The sequence below is a fragment of the Miscanthus floridulus genome, unplaced genomic scaffold (assembly GCF_019320115.1).
Source record: "Miscanthus floridulus cultivar M001 unplaced genomic scaffold, ASM1932011v1 os_2018_1, whole genome shotgun sequence".
Classification (NCBI taxonomy): domain Eukaryota; kingdom Viridiplantae; phylum Streptophyta; class Magnoliopsida; order Poales; family Poaceae; genus Miscanthus; species Miscanthus floridulus.
This window is the reverse complement of record NW_027098049.1, coordinates 53534-68956: the sequence shown is the minus strand read 5'-3', so window position 1 is coordinate 68956 and position 15423 is coordinate 53534. Positions and strand designations below refer to the sequence as shown.

The 15423-nt window shown below is 42.4% G+C and overlaps 3 protein-coding genes and 1 pseudogene across 3 annotated transcripts; 1 reads left to right on the top strand and 3 right to left on the bottom strand.

Moving 5' to 3' along the window:
* Positions 1 to 1307: 1307 nt before the first annotated feature.
* On the bottom strand, positions 1308 to 1658 carry LOC136534519 (heat stress transcription factor C-2b-like). Its single transcript, XM_066526948.1, has one exon. The coding sequence runs from the start codon at positions 1656 to 1658 to the stop codon at positions 1308 to 1310; it is 351 nt and encodes a 116-aa protein (XP_066383045.1).
* Positions 1659 to 6689: 5031 nt separating this feature from the next.
* On the bottom strand, positions 6690 to 7782 carry LOC136534522 (dehydrodolichyl diphosphate synthase CPT3-like; annotated as a pseudogene).
* A 733-nt stretch (positions 7783 to 8515) lies between these two features.
* Positions 8516 to 10511, bottom strand: LOC136534518 (uncharacterized). The gene is made up of 3 exons (XM_066526947.1): positions 10434 to 10511; positions 9208 to 9576; positions 8516 to 8656 (listed from the first exon to the last, which is right to left on the bottom strand). Exons 1-3 carry the CDS (start codon positions 10509 to 10511, stop codon positions 8516 to 8518), a joined length of 588 nt encoding a protein of 195 aa, XP_066383044.1.
* Positions 10512 to 11435: 924 nt separating this feature from the next.
* On the top strand, positions 11436 to 13807 carry LOC136534517 (beta-glucosidase-like SFR2, chloroplastic). Its single transcript, XM_066526946.1, has 6 exons — positions 11436 to 11456; positions 12799 to 12872; positions 12953 to 13124; positions 13203 to 13436; positions 13522 to 13702; positions 13800 to 13807. Exons 1-6 carry the CDS (start codon positions 11436 to 11438, stop codon positions 13805 to 13807), a joined length of 690 nt encoding a protein of 229 aa, XP_066383043.1.
* The last annotated feature ends 1616 nt before the right edge of the window (positions 13808 to 15423 follow it).

Here is a 15423-nt window from a genome sequence, read left to right as displayed (position 1 = left end):
ATTAGCGTGAATTAAATTTCAGCATAAGCGAACGGGGCGCTTTCAGGCTCAAGCAAACGCTGCACAGGCAACTTCCAGGCTCTGTCCAGACCAGGAAACGAATATCCAGGCTCTCATCTAAACACCCCCTGAATGCCTGGGAATCTGCCTCAGCTGGTGGACCAGGTTCTGCACAAATCTCAAAGCCGAATCAACATCTAACGGTACAAAACATCAATTCCCCCGAAGTCGCCTGTGGAAAATCTGCTGTCGTCCGACCAGCCTCAGCTCAGCCCCATCTAATCTCTACACCTAATATATTCCTACTGCTATCGTCTGTCTCCCCGCCCTCAGAGCATCTCCAAGAGTATACTAAATTTTTCTCCCAAAAACTTTATTTTTTTCAACTCCTAAAAATGTATTAGGAGAGAAAAAGAAATCCATCTCCAATAATACCCAATATTCCACTCCGAAAAATTAAAATTTGGTCCTACTTAGGTTTTTTCCGCGGGCACTTTTTTTCCCGTGAAAGTCTTCGACGCCGCCGCCGCTCCTCCTTCCTTCGTCGTGACCTAGCCCTGTAGTTCCAGCCGGCCGTGGCCACCTCCCAGCAGGTCGGCACCATCTCCCAGCCACAAGTCGCCGACAGCACCTCCCAGCAGGGCGGCAACACATCCCGACCTTCAGCCACATGCCGCCAGCCACCAGTCAGGCCGGCCAACAATCTGAAAGTAATGTCTAGAACATCATAACCATTACAACTAGGAAACAATACCATGTGAACAGTACCATGCAAGCAGTAGTAAGCAGCACGTACACAGCCGGCCATGGACGCCAGCAGTCCAGGGCAATCCCGGAGGCGGAAAGAAGCACACAGCCGGCCACGGCAAACCTAGCGACGCCCAAGGGAAACCTAGCGACACCCAAGGCAGTCCATGGTGGCGGCGTGATGAAGCAGCGCGCCATCGACGACCGCGTCGCCTCCATGTGGCGCCGCGTGCAGGAGACGGAACGCAGGCCCAAGCAGATGCTCGGATGATCCCGACGCGGTAGTCACCCCCGCCCATAAAATCAGATCAGATCCACCAAAAGCATCAAATAGACATCCATGGAGCATGGATAGAACATAACATCATTATCATCCATCATGGGCTGACTGTAGGCCCCTGCCATGCTTCCATATGACGGCTGCCGCCGGTCTTGCCTCTTGGGCGTTCCAAGCGGCGGCCACGCACGCCGCAATGGCATTGGCAAGGAAGAAGTCGGCAGAAACAGGAGCACAAGCGGGCCAAGCTGCTGACTGACACTGGGCGGCGCATGGTCGTCACTCAGTACCCGCCGCCGAACGCAAACGAGCACCCGCCACCGGCAGATCCCACGGCAGCATCCACGACAACATCGCCGAACACGCCGCCGCTGCTGTAGAACCCGGCGAAGTCGACAGCCTCGGGGCCGAGCGCCACCATGTTGTCACCGTCGAGCAGCAGCCTGGCCCGCTTCTCGCCGCCCTCCGCGGCGGAGGGCGGCTCGGCAGCATCGCCGCCGGAGGTGAGCCCGTTGTCCGGTGTGGCGGCGTCGCCGACGAGGCGGTGCAGCCTGTCGAGGTCGCCGACGACCTTGAGGAGGAAGGTGAGCATCTGCTTGGGCCTGCGCTCCGTCTCCTGCACGCGGCGCCACATGGAGGCGACGCAGTCGTCGAAGGCACGCGAAGATGAAGCCGTGCAGGAAACCTCTTTCCGCGGGACGCCGAGTCCGCGTAAAGTTACGCGTGATGGGAATTTCCCAAGTGCAATTTTAGGAGGATATATTAAGAGTTGTTGGAGAAGAATTTTTTCTCATCTTACTGAAAAAAGGATTAGAAGAAGATTTAGGATACTCTTGGAGATGATCTCAGCCTATACGGTAAAAGACGTTTCTAAAAAAAAATCCTATACGGCAAAAAAAAAACAACCGTATTCAGTTTTGTCTTCAACGTGATTCGACTTCGACACGGGCAGCAGAGAAATCGCGTGTCCCGTGCATCGGCTAGGAGCGGTGCGCATATGGGAAATCTTCTTTATTTACATGCGTTTTTTGCGTCGCATAAATGGATCTAAATGCTACATGCAAATGATGGGACGCAACGTGTGGGATGCCGGCAACAGCGACTAAAAAAAGAATCGAATCTCACATGCATGGGCTCCCAGCAGAGAAGCATCTCTGCCTTGTTCTTTTCCTTGAGGCTCGGCCGCTCGGGTAGAACCATTGTTTTGCAGTTGGATGGGCGACTGCACCTGCACGTCTAAAGTACAGCTGACTGGACTCGACGTTGAGAGATGCCGGAACCACAGCAGGCTAATGAGTGAGCAGAAGGCTGAGGTGGTGTTTAGATCATGGCGTAAAGTATTGGGTATCACATAAGATGTTATATGGGGTATTGCATAGAACGTTTGGATAATAATAAAAAAATAAATTATAGAATTCATCGGTAAATCACGAGATGAATTTATTAAACCTAATTAATCTATCATTAGCACATGTATTATTGTAGCACTTTATTATCAAATTATGAATTAATTAGGCTTAAAAGATTCGTCTCGTAAAGTAGTCGCAATCTACACAATTAGTTATTTTTTAGTCTATATTTAATACTCTATCTATGTGTCTAAATTATTTAATGTTATAAGGCATAAAGTTTTGACGGACAACTAAAAAGGGCTGAATAACTTTTAATGATGCCAAGGCACAGATTGGACGCGGCGTCGGCTGGCGTGAATCTCATCAGCCTGTTCATTTGCTCGTATATAATCGTGGATTATAAATTAGAATAGTATTTTTCTCTCACACGAAACCAACAGCAGTAAATAATCCACCATCCTTACCACGAAACAAACATGTTGCATGTACGTTGCAGATACGACAAGGACGAGGCATGTGCAAAGCAGTGGGGTGGTTGAGATGCAAAAAAAAAAAAAAAAAATACAAGGACGTAGATTCTCTGCCGATGGCGCACCAGGAGTACAAATGGACAGACTGCGGTGGTTATTGCAACGAATTCTAAATCTTTGATCTCTTACAACTAAAAAGTTTGAAGAATGGACATCTTTTTCTACGACAATCGCTCTTCGTCCCCTCGCGCCTACGCCCCTCTGCTTGCAAAAAGGAAGGAAGAAACCTCGCTTGTCACAATCCGGCAATCCCGTAGACTCGCACCACTCGTGCCCCCCGCAACGTCGCAGCGCGCCTCCACCGCTTGCGACCGCCCTGCACACCGCCCGCGCACTGTAACACCTCAGGTGTTAGTACAGGCTAAATAGTGAGATTATACTTAAACAAGATATATAAAGTGGTGGTAAGGTGTGGAGTTTAACTCTTCTAGCATGAGCCCTAACCTAAACTTTGTTTGCATGTTTACTTTTTCAAAGTAGGCATGAGTAGTGTTAATCATGTCTCTTTCATCTGAGTTAGTGAAACCTTGATCATGTTCATCATCATGCATAATCATCAAGCCTTGTGCCATAAATGCATTGCATATTTCAAATATAGCATATATGTGTTGCCAATGCTATGTTTATATGTTACATGAAATGTTGCTTACAACATTAGTTAAGGTTCTTTGTGATTTTATGGAATGAAAATTTCTTAAACAAATAAAAATTTGTTAAAATAAACTCTTGAGTACAAAGTATGTTCTTTGATATAGAATCAAAGTTTGTTTGTGTTTCCAAGTCAAACATGTTTAAATTTGAGCTCAAAATTTGTATTCAATATTGATTTTCAAACTTAGCCATTTTGATTGTCCTTGAATATCAGTTATGGAATTCAGATTTTGGTGAATTATTAAATGAATTTTTATAAATAAAATTTGTTCAACTTTGGTTCTATGAATTGGTGTGATGTCTATACTTTGATACTGTGCTATTGGTTGGATGGTTTGATCAATGTTTAGACATTAATTAATTGCTCAAAATTGTTAATCAAATCTATTTGTAACATTGAAACTGACTTCAGTTTTTTAGTTCCAAGTATATGTTTTCAAAATTCAAAATCCTTCAAACCATCTAGTTTCAGTCTTTGATCCTTAAAGCTTTATGGGAGATCTCACGTAGTTCTACAACTTTTGGTAATGGACCTCGAGCTATGGATGAATGGATTGGGAGAACAAGAGCAAGGAAGTGGTGCTGTCAGTTGCTATAGTGTCGTCGGCAGCTGTCTGATTGCCGCATCACCACAGTGCGCCGTTTGGCTACTTTCGCGCGCGTTTCTCGTGCGTAGACGCGTGGCCACCCGCGTGAACAAGCTCGAGAAGGTGCTGGCGCGCCGTGAAACATTGTCCTCGCCTTCTTAAGCCACGCCGGCCGCCAACTCCTTCTTTTCCTCTCCCTCTGTTTTCTCCGCTCGCCGCCATGGCCGAGCAGAGCAAGCTCCACTGCCGCCGCTCCCTGCTCTTCCCTCCTCCACCCTCGCCGGGCACCTCCCTCTCTCTCCTGCACCTAGCGTGCCGCCCCTCCGGTCATTACCGCCGCCAGAGCCAAGCCAGCAGTAGTCGCTGCCGCTGCATGCTGCCGGTGCCTGTGGCCAGAGGGCCACAGACCATCTCCATCGCAGCCGCGCCCCTGGATGGGTACGCGCAGCTCTGGGGGTGCCGCTGCCGCTGTCCCCGTAGCCGATGGGCTCCCTGCCGGCCCAATTGGCCAAACCCCGAGCCGATCCTCTCCTCTGCTCTGCTCTGTTCGATCCAAGGAAGAAGAAGGAGGAAAATGGATTGTAAGCTTTTCCAGGGTTACATATGCGAAGTCCTAGACTCATATGAATAGTGTTGTATAATGTTTTTGCTGCGAGTTAATTATAGTTTCATGCAGGGGCTTCTATGAAAAGTGTTTGTCTTATTAGATTTTTCTTTTTCTTTTATCTATAATGTGGTTGAAACTTTGAAAATTCATAGTGAATCGTAGAAAAATCATAAAACAGAAAATGAAGATGTTTTGGAATCCTCATGAGTAGATCTGTGCAGTGGATGTATAATCTTGTATGTGTTAGTGGAAAAATATTGCTCTAGATTTTTGCCCATGCTTTTAAGGGAGAAATTCATATCTGTTGTTGTATTGCTCCAATTGACGTCAAATTTTTATGGTAGGCTATTCATGTTGAACTTGATGCATGGTAAAATTTTTAGCTTCATTATATACAGTGTCACTGAGTTATTGATTTAACTTGTTTGATGCTTGTTTAGCTTTTAAAAATGGTAAATGCAGCTATAAGTATCAAAACTTTGTGAAATTTATGCATCATGCTAGTTAGACATATTGGAGTTGCTGTAATTTTTCTAGAATTAATACTGTACTGCAAGTAGCCTTTTCCTTTTTGCCTTGTGTTTGCTAGGTAATTAGAAAAGGCATGTAAATAATTCATTTGGGAGTGATCCATAGTTTTTCTAGCATGTTTAGGAAGTGTGTTAACTGTTTCTACCATGATATGTGCCCAGGTCTTGCTTATAGTATGCAGTTTCTTTTTAAGTGTTTTCTATATATTGCCATGTATAGCTTTTGCCTTTTCTTAAAAAAATGTGTGAAGATGTGTTAATATGCTTTTCATGTTAGATATAACTAATGATCAATTAGTTGTGTTAATGGAAGTTGCGAGCCATATGATTAGTTGTACATATGTGATCTTATTGTTGAACCAAGTGAAGAACTTGGTTACACGTGTACTGAGATAGCTGCACGTGTAGTTTCTGTTGTGATGATAGTTTCGTGATGAAAATGATGTTTTCTGTGGTTGTGGTCTATATAAAAGTTCTAGGTAACTTTCTGATCTTTGCTGTCCTAAAATTTCATGATTTTAGGCCAACAAATTTGGTAGTTATGAATTTTACAAATTCCCTGTCAGGTTTTACTTGTATGCTGGACATATTTGAAAGGTTGTGCTTTTTAGCTTAGCTAACTGTTGAATCATCTCAAGAGGATAATAAGAAAGTTGTAGACAATTTCTTAAGCTTTCCATAAAGTCTAGGAACACCTTCGTTGGATGCTTATAACTCCAGATACGGCTAAAACAAGTGACTACTTACTGCCACTACTGGAATCGCGTTTTTTTCTGTGCGTGCGAAAACACACAGAAAAATGCGAATACCGTCAGAAAAATATTTTTCTGACGGTGTACCCTCAGAAAAATACCCACGGAAATATAACGACAGAAAAATTCAATTGTTCTGTGTGTTCGCCGTCAGAAATAATTTTTCTGTGGGTGTTACACGCACAGAAAAATTGCGTTAGCCCAGATTAAATTAGCATATTGTGTGCGTCAATCCTCACAGAAAAAAAGATTAGCCCGACAGAAAAATGATTTTTCTGTGGGTGTTACACGCACAGAAAAATGTATTACACGCACAGAAAATTACCTTAGCCCAGATTAAATTTAAATGTTGTGTTCGTTAATCCCCACAGAAAAAAGGAAAAGCCCGACAGAAAAATTGCGTAGAGGCACTCATAGGAAAATTTTTATTTTTCTGTCGGTCTCGGTTAACGCACAGAAAAATAACCGACCACCGACAGAAAAAACCTTAACCATGCAGCAAATTGAATACAATAATTATATAGAAACAGAACAGTAGCAACAACATATTAAATATGGACTCTCCATACTGTAATTTCATCACAACATAATAGATAACATACATATAAAGATCCAAATGTTCAGCACATTCATTAATGCACCCTAGAAATGTTTTGTACAACTTGAAATGTTCAAAACCCTCCTGGTATCTCCTTAAAAATAACATGGAATCACATTCACAACTGCTTCTTAGCCAGCTTTCTGTTCTGCTCTAGGTAAGGGTAAGCTCTCTGATACTGTAATATAGCCCAAACAAGGTGCCTGAAAGAGAACTCGGGCCACAGAGGATCTGGATTCTGCAAGTGACTAAACGTTGTTTGCCATAAGAGGAAATTGCTCAGTCGAGTCTCGCCTGAAGTTCGGATGACGATATCAGGATCTGGGCAGCCAGTGCTATACATGTGGCGATCAAATCCGCCACTGAAATCTCTGAATGCACACCGTTATTTGCAGCATGGCCATTACAGTCGCCAGCATGTTCACTCTGCAACAGTTCCTTCCTTTCTGCACAGACTTCACTGACAGCATTGACAATCTCAGAAGTCGAGTTGTATGGCATGCAGACAGAAAAGACCAGCCCCGTGTTTCCAGCTGTGCTCGCCATCAGCTTCTGAGCCGCCAACCTCACCGGCTCACATAACAAGTCCAAGTTGCCCCAAAAGTTGATCTTACAGTTAATCTTGTTGATTACACTTTGGTTCTCTAATAGTTCATTGATTTTTTCCTCCATTAACTGCATCAAGGTTTCCACCTCACTTGGGTCCCTTTTAAAATTGTCAATGCTGAATGCGTAAACAGTAATGTACTTCACACCCATTTCATAGCAGTACAGCAGGCTTGAAAGGCTTCTCTGCCTTCAGATCCTAGACCAAAAGAACACCATTTGTAGGAAATTCTGAAGGCTTGAAAGAACACCATTTGTAACCATCTCATCAGGCTTCTCTGCCTTCAGATCCTAGAGCAAAAGCAAATAAATAACAATTGAGCAGAATCTTACATGTTGTAAGAATATTTGTCCATGTCAGCATAGCAAAAAGGTTATAGCTCTTTGAGGATTTTTACAAGCCTAATAACTGATATCTAAATGCTTTATCAAGAAATTAATCAACATATGCCGCTGCAAATATGAAACTCACCACAGAAGGTGAGGGAGAGATAACTGACCCCGCCATGATGAGGGACTATGCAACCAATTACCAAAGCTGCAAAGGCAAGAGAACAACTTATCTTCAGTGTTCACACAAAAGTTTGCGCAAATTGTTGGGCCTTTGAAAACACAATTTGATAGCAAAAAAGTTTATCACTAAATACAAAAGAAAAGAACTTACTTTGGTGCCATTAGGAATTAGCTGCTGCAGCGTGCTTAGTCTTTCATTGATCCTCTCTCTTCTCCTCTGTTATATAGTATGACTAAGCCATCAGAAAACAAAAACTGCAGATTCAGTGATCATTGTGAAATTAGCATTAAGTATTTCTGACCTTTGCTGCTGCTCCAGAACATGGACTGCAGGTGAGCAATCATCTCAGATTCCTCGCTCCAAATAGAACTAATAATGCTATGCCAGATATCATGAGAACACAAGATTACTATGACACAATTAAGCAATGAGGTATATAGACATATATAGCAACTGGATCATGCAGACATTAAATAAGAAGCAACATCCACATCATTTGCCAAATTGCATATATTCAACTGAATTATGCACCCAAGCCAGCACAGACTTGTATGGCATCAATACATTCAAAAGCATTTCCATCTCATCTCAACAGTTCAAGTCTCAGTCAAGATGAGTAAAGTACCATCATGCATCATTGAGTCATATTATAGCTAAAACTAAAGCTAACAGATTAGAGCCACCTACTAGTTAATGTGCAAAAGCACAACTCTACAAAAGAAGAAACCACCATCACATCCATGTTTTGCAACTAAACACAACCATCACATTATCGATGCATGATTGCCATTGTTGTCGGAAACTTGATTGTTGTCAACGTTTGCAGCATGAAGATCCCCATTGGTGTGGCCAACATCACTACCATTGTTGGCAGATTCTGAGGCAGCATGAGAAGACCCAGTTGCCTGAATGTGAACAAAGTTACAGTAAGTGGAATTGTCTCCCAACAATATAACACTTTTAGCAAAGCCTCTAAATTGGACAAGGTTACAACAGTAAGTGGAATTGGACAAGGTTTAAAGTATTCAAACTGCTGGTTTTCAAGGTGTGAAATATTACAAACCAACATAAGGCCACTTCCTCACTACAATAGCCATGCAAATTCACTACAGTAGCTATACAACAATCAACATGAGGCCACTTCCTCACTGCTGCACTGTGTGTTGACATTCTGAATAGTACCCCACAAAATACTAATCAGTTTCTACTTCCTTTCCATACTAAAATCTCTAAGTGATGGATATGACAGCTACAAAACATGTTGATAGTGGAATCAAGATATACTCACAACTGCTTGCGTAGCGGACAAGTGTCGTAACGCTTCTTCTGGTATAACCCTTCCTGTCTCCTGATAAAGGTTCTACAAGTGTATTGCAAGCATAGATATTTCAGATTTAAATCATTAGATAATTCAAATATAATATTGGTGAATTATTTACAAGAGCATTGCACATACCAGTACCAAGCCTACAAGGACTTTGTTTTGCTGCAGTGCGTTGTCCTTTTCACGATTCTCTCGTTCCAGCCTTCCACTTGCACGACGTAGCTCTTCCATTTCTCGAGACATGTTTTGCATAGTCACTGAATTTGATGGACGCACACTTATTTCCCTTCCGGCTGCCCTGACATCTGAAGACTTAACCGCACCATTTGCTATGGCAAGACGCCCATGCTTTCTCGGGGCACCACTAGACACATCATATAGCGCCTTTCCATTCAAATATTGTTGTTGCTCAACCTCATGCCCATCCACTTCCATGTCTGCACCGTCTCCATCCTCTTCGTTTGCACATTCTATCCTCTTAACAGCAGCAAGGTAGTCATCCTACAAAGACCAGAACAAGGAAACATGTTCTAGCAGCATGGCAGCAGGTCCACAACCACAAAGCCTGGTTGCAGCAATGGATCCAGAGACCATTATGATGACAACATGCATCTTCCTCTCCCACACAGGGACTGTATATGTATATATGCTTATATGTAGGGGGAGAGAGAGAGAGAGAGAGAGAGAGAGAGAGAGAGGCTGCTTGTTGTGCTTCCTGCGGCAGGCATTCCACGGCAAATAAAGGCACTACACATTGTGGTGCACAGTTGCTATGGTGCATGACTGTCACTGGATTGATACTTGCATACCTTAATAATAGTAATACTTAATAATATAGCTTTACCTTACGCTTATATTATCATCGACCGTGTCATGCCATAAATATATTTGACATGACCATCTACATATATATGAGCCTATCAGCTAGCTTATATTCAATTGTTTGGGATGAATGTGACACTCGATTTAAAGAATGTCAGATACAAATCTAAGGGCCAACAGATCCTAGTGGAACCAGAGCCAGCAGCATCGAGTCACAACCAAGTTCAAACCAGTCAGAACCTAGTTGGAACGAGACCCAGTTCCAACCGGTTAGAACGTCCCCAGTTTGAACCGGTGAAAATAGAGTTTCCAACCAGTCATAGACCACAGCTAGAACCATATCCAGATCAAACCAATTAGAACCCAGTTTGAACAAGTCAGAATTAAAACTAGACCTAGTTGCAACAGGTTCCAACCAGATCTTGAACCAGTTAGAACTCAGTTTGCACACATGTCCATTTTGTTATGCATGTAACAAGTTAATCAGACCCAGCAGCAACAAGAAGAAATTTTCAGCACACATGTCACATACATACCATGCGTTTTTGTGCTTTGTGGCTACTGATTGAACCACATCTACCATTGCTATCCAGGCTTTTCATGCCAGATTTCATCGCAGCAAATGTATTAATAGGGGTTGCTTTCTGTGGTCCAAAGTTAGCTTCCTAAAAAATAGTAAATTTTCCAATGAGATATGAATATACAATAGGCTACTAAGTTCCTAAAAAGACATTAAAGAATAAAGAATATACACATGCATACCAATACTTGTTGTGTCTCTGTGAATGGTCTAGATCCTCCTCGGTTTTGAGCAATATCTTCATTACTTGAGCGAGATGTTTGCCCCCTCTTACGTTTGACCTTGTACTCATCTGAGCACCAATAAGCACAAAGGAGGAGCCACACCTCATCATTCAACCACTCGAGCTTTCCTTGCTTGTATTGCTCATACTCGAGGTCAATATGGCACGCTACTGCATCTTTGATTTCTATGTGTTTTATTTCCCTGTAGTACTCCTTGACAGCATCCACACGGGCTTGATACATCATGTTCCTCACCCTTTTCTTCAAACAGGCTTCTAGAACACCGTCCGCATCTTGTTGATCTCCTGCTGCAACTTGGAACAAACGCTGCATGTGTACAAACCCATGAACATAGGTTTCACATTGCATAGATTTTAGAAATTTCAAGTTTTAGATGTTGCTCAGAAATTTCAGATTGAACATAGGTATCTTACCCAAAATTCGGAAACCACTTTTTCTCCCCTTGTCATTTCCGTAGCCTTAGGATTTTTATGAAAATAATCAGCCCAATCCAGAGCTGGGCGCTTGAATTCATCACCGTTCTCATCCACCTCCACAATCACACCTGGATATTCTCTTCTAAGTATGACCCCAAGCTGAGTAGTGTATTTGTAAGGTGGCGGGTAGTAAATATAACTGAATTGCCTATAAATAAAGTAACAGGTCAGCACAAAAGGCTGCTAGGATATGGAAGTTCACAGCAACTGCAGTAGAATTCATGCAAGTATTCGGACATGGAAGTTCACAGTGAACATGTAAGAGATAAGATAACCAAGTAGAATTCATATTATACATACACACAAGTAGACAACCATCTAAGCACTAATGGTTGCTAAAATAGTTGAGTGAGATGAGCAGCTTACTGCTTAATTAATCACCAATTAGTCACAGTCACTAGTAGTTGCTAAAATAGTAGAGTTTGGTGCAGCTTACTGTTTTATTACCTGTAGTGCCTCCAAATTCAGCTTTTGAGATGCTTAGGACAGATTAATCTATATTCTTTTGGAATTTAATTAGTATAAGATAAGACTTGAAGGTAGAAGCAAGCTAAAGTCATAGAACAGTGTTATGTGATCTATACAGCATAAGTCTTTTTAAAGAATTACCTTTGTGGGATCTATAGTCTGGTCAAATCAAATGGCTAAACATGCAGAGAAGAAAATATTGAGAAGCTGCCCTACCTAGAATAGAATCATGTTCATACAGTTGTCTTATGGTCATAGAATTAAAAATGTCACTGCACATTATCTTCCTAAGCATTGCAATGTTTCCAAACACCCCTATCCAGTGGTTCCTGATTGATCTCTTCATGTGCCATATGCTAGTAAAAGGACATCATGTGCAGCTACCAAATTACTAGCACCAAAGATCAGGAGCCAACAAAGAATCAAGCAAGAAATGCACTCACTCGTCACCACTTGGTTTAAGAGCCACTTTAACACCACGTGGAGGTTGTTTAAATTTTGTTCGGGACCCTGCCTTCCTTCCTCTTTTCTTGGGTGGCTCTATTGGGGGAGCTTCAACAGCTATTGTCCTTTGTGAGGCATCGCCTGCAGTTCCAGAACCTTCATTTGTTTGGGCTGCACTGTTGTTGGCTACACGGCGTGTGTGTCGAATGGAATGGACCATGGAACCGCCTGCACTTTCAGAACCATCATTCCTTTCGGCTGCACGAAAACTGGGCACACGTTTGTTGCGTGTACTGACCATCTGCAGTAGATACAATATGTTAGATCCATCTTAAAACAATTATTGGAGGGGCAGCAAACATGGAAACTGCTATATTAATAAAGGATTGGAGAGAAAACACAATGAATTCAGATTTAGTAATACTGAAGCACACATGCAAACTGATATATTAATAATACTGGACTATTGGCTGCATATTCAAAAACAGTTACATAGGATCTTATGCATAACAAATAGCATAACTAAAACATATATTTTGGACTGCATAGTCAAAAATCATTTGGATCATAAGTTTCTTCATCTTCTTCATCCATTGCTTCATCATCCTCTTCCGTCTCTTTCTCTTCTTCAATAGCTTCTTCATCATATTCCTCATCCAGAACAACTTGTTTCTGTATTGCTTCCAAGTCTTTTGGGTCAGTAACCTCATCTGATCCCGTTGCATTCAGAAAGTGCGTTAAAAAAAACATACATTCAGAAAGGTATATAATATGTTACTTGAAATGCAATTTCTCATGAATTTCCACAATTCTGAGTTGAACTCTTTGGTGGTGTTTTACAGCAAAAGTAAAAGGAAGCCAATCGTTGGTGTCGCTCATCATGTATCGTTTACACGGCCCTATGGTCTATTTGATGTTGCTGCTGTCACACTGGCTAATTCATTGACCCTTTTCCCTTACATTGATAGCATATGTGATAAATTGGATTTTATTGGCATCAACTACTATGGGCAGGTAAATTAAATACTAGCTGCTTAGATAAATGATCTGAACATGTAAACAACAGGAGTTGATTACTCCATTTTCATGCAGGAGGTGATATCAGGCTCTGGTCTAAAGCTCGTGGACAATGATGAGTACAGTGAATCTGGTCGTGGTGTTTATCCTGATGGGCTGTTCCGTATCCTGATTCAGTTTAATGAACGATACAAGAGCTTGAATATACCTTTTATAATTACTGAAAATGGAGTTTCTGACGAGATTGATCTGATTTGGAAACCATATATTCTGGAGCACCTGTTAGCCATTTATGCTGCAATCATTATGGTCCGGTCTTAAATTAATTTGTAATGAAACATTCCTTACTGTCATGTATCTGTAACTTCCAGCACTGATAGACATTGTTTTGAAGGGTGTGCCTGTGCTTGGTTATCTATTCTGGACGATGTCAGATAATTGGGAATGGGCAGATGGCTATGGTCCCAAGTTTGGGCTTGTAGCTGTTGGTCGTGCTAACAACCTAGCACGTAAACCTAGGCCTTCATACTATTTATTCTCCAAGGTGATCCCTGATCTCAGCAAATTATTATACAGTATCCTGTGTACACATTGTCCGCAAAAGTATAAAACAAATTTGTAATGTTTGTGCATTTTGTTTCTTGGGTCCCTTGTTTTGCATAAATTGTGCAGACTTGTGATAATTTAATTTCTCACTCTTTTTTTTTATACATATGTGCATTTGGTGTTTCTCTGATGATCTTAACAAAATGCACTTGAACTTCAGGTTGTTAAACTGGGAAAATTACAAGACAGGACAGGCTGGGTGCTTGGAGGGAGCTGCAACAAGCAGCATTTCAGAAGAAAACACGCCCATTTTTCAGGGCAGCAGATAAACATGGTCGGATATATGCAGGTATGTGCTGATTCTTCCCGAAACATTCTGTTATATTATTAAATTGACATTATTCATGTGTAATGGCTTGTTTCTCTTAAAACAACTTGATAAGTAGGATAAACAAAAACTATTGACATATTGTAAAATATGCCAATGGCTACTGCCTTCAGGCTTCTTGGAGTCGAGAGTGTCGCTCCATGTTAGTTTTTCTTATATTGAATTCATACCACAACTCCTTACAACTCCTTCAGTTGAGTTACATAATTTTTTTTGATACAGTTGAGTTACATAATTACCAAAGGGCATATAGAGAGACAAAAAACCTAACTGAAATAGAAATTTTCGTTGGTATAAACTGTGGTTGCTGTCTCCACCTAAGAAAAATGAGCCTTTTGTTCTTCAGGGGGTTTAGATCGGCCTATCCAGAGATCATTCATATTGCGGGATTGGCGATTTGGTCATTATGAAATGGAAGGCTTGCAGGATCCTTTCAGTCGCTTTATAAGATCCATTTTTTCACCAATTTTGCGCAAGAAGAAGATTCATTACATTGAGTATGAGGATATTTCTTATGCTATTTCTCCCTGATGCTTGTTACTCTAGTTGGTGAGTCGAGAGAATTTCAGAATCTGATTTTTGATTTTTCCCTTTCACCATATATCATCTATCTAAAATTGCTTGCTCTTGTTTCTGTAGATAAGTAGCATGATTTGTCCTCTAGATAAAGTAAATAACAACATACAGCAAATAAATCCAGTGAAGAAAGAAGTATACCTTTGAGTCTCAATCACAGGTCCTGAACAATTCTTCACTATCTTGAAAGTAAACAGTACCTCCAATAGCAACCTTCAGTCCTTGCTTAGCCCAAAATCTCCACTGCAGTACATCAGAACCATGCTTTACTTCTGTATACATATAGCCACACATAGAGAAAGGAAGTATAATATATACATTTTCAGGGGAGAAACAAGGAACCTGAAAACTCGATTCAGATTTGACGGAGACAACACCGGTGGCCAAATCTTGAGGGAAGCAGACTTCCACTGAAAATAGGGGCGGTGGAGATCGACGGAGAGACGAGGGGCGTCGTGCCGGGACGTGCGCTGGACGGGAGGGAGACCAGGGGCAGTCAGCCGCCTGGGGATGTTCCTGGCCGGTCGGTGGCCGCCCTAGGGCCACGCCCGGATGGCCGGCGGCGGGCCTAAGGCCACGCCCGAAGGACCACCCACAGGGCTAGGGCCACGCACCGGAGGGGCTACGGCCACCGGCGGGCTGGTGGCTACGGCCGTCGGTGGGCTGGAGGCAGATCTAGGCGACAGCGGACCTAGGGCAGCGAGCAGCGGCCATGGAGCTGGGGTGCCTAGCGGAGGGCGGTGAGCGGCGAATGTGCAGATGGGGGTGGTCTTGTGCGGCGAGCGG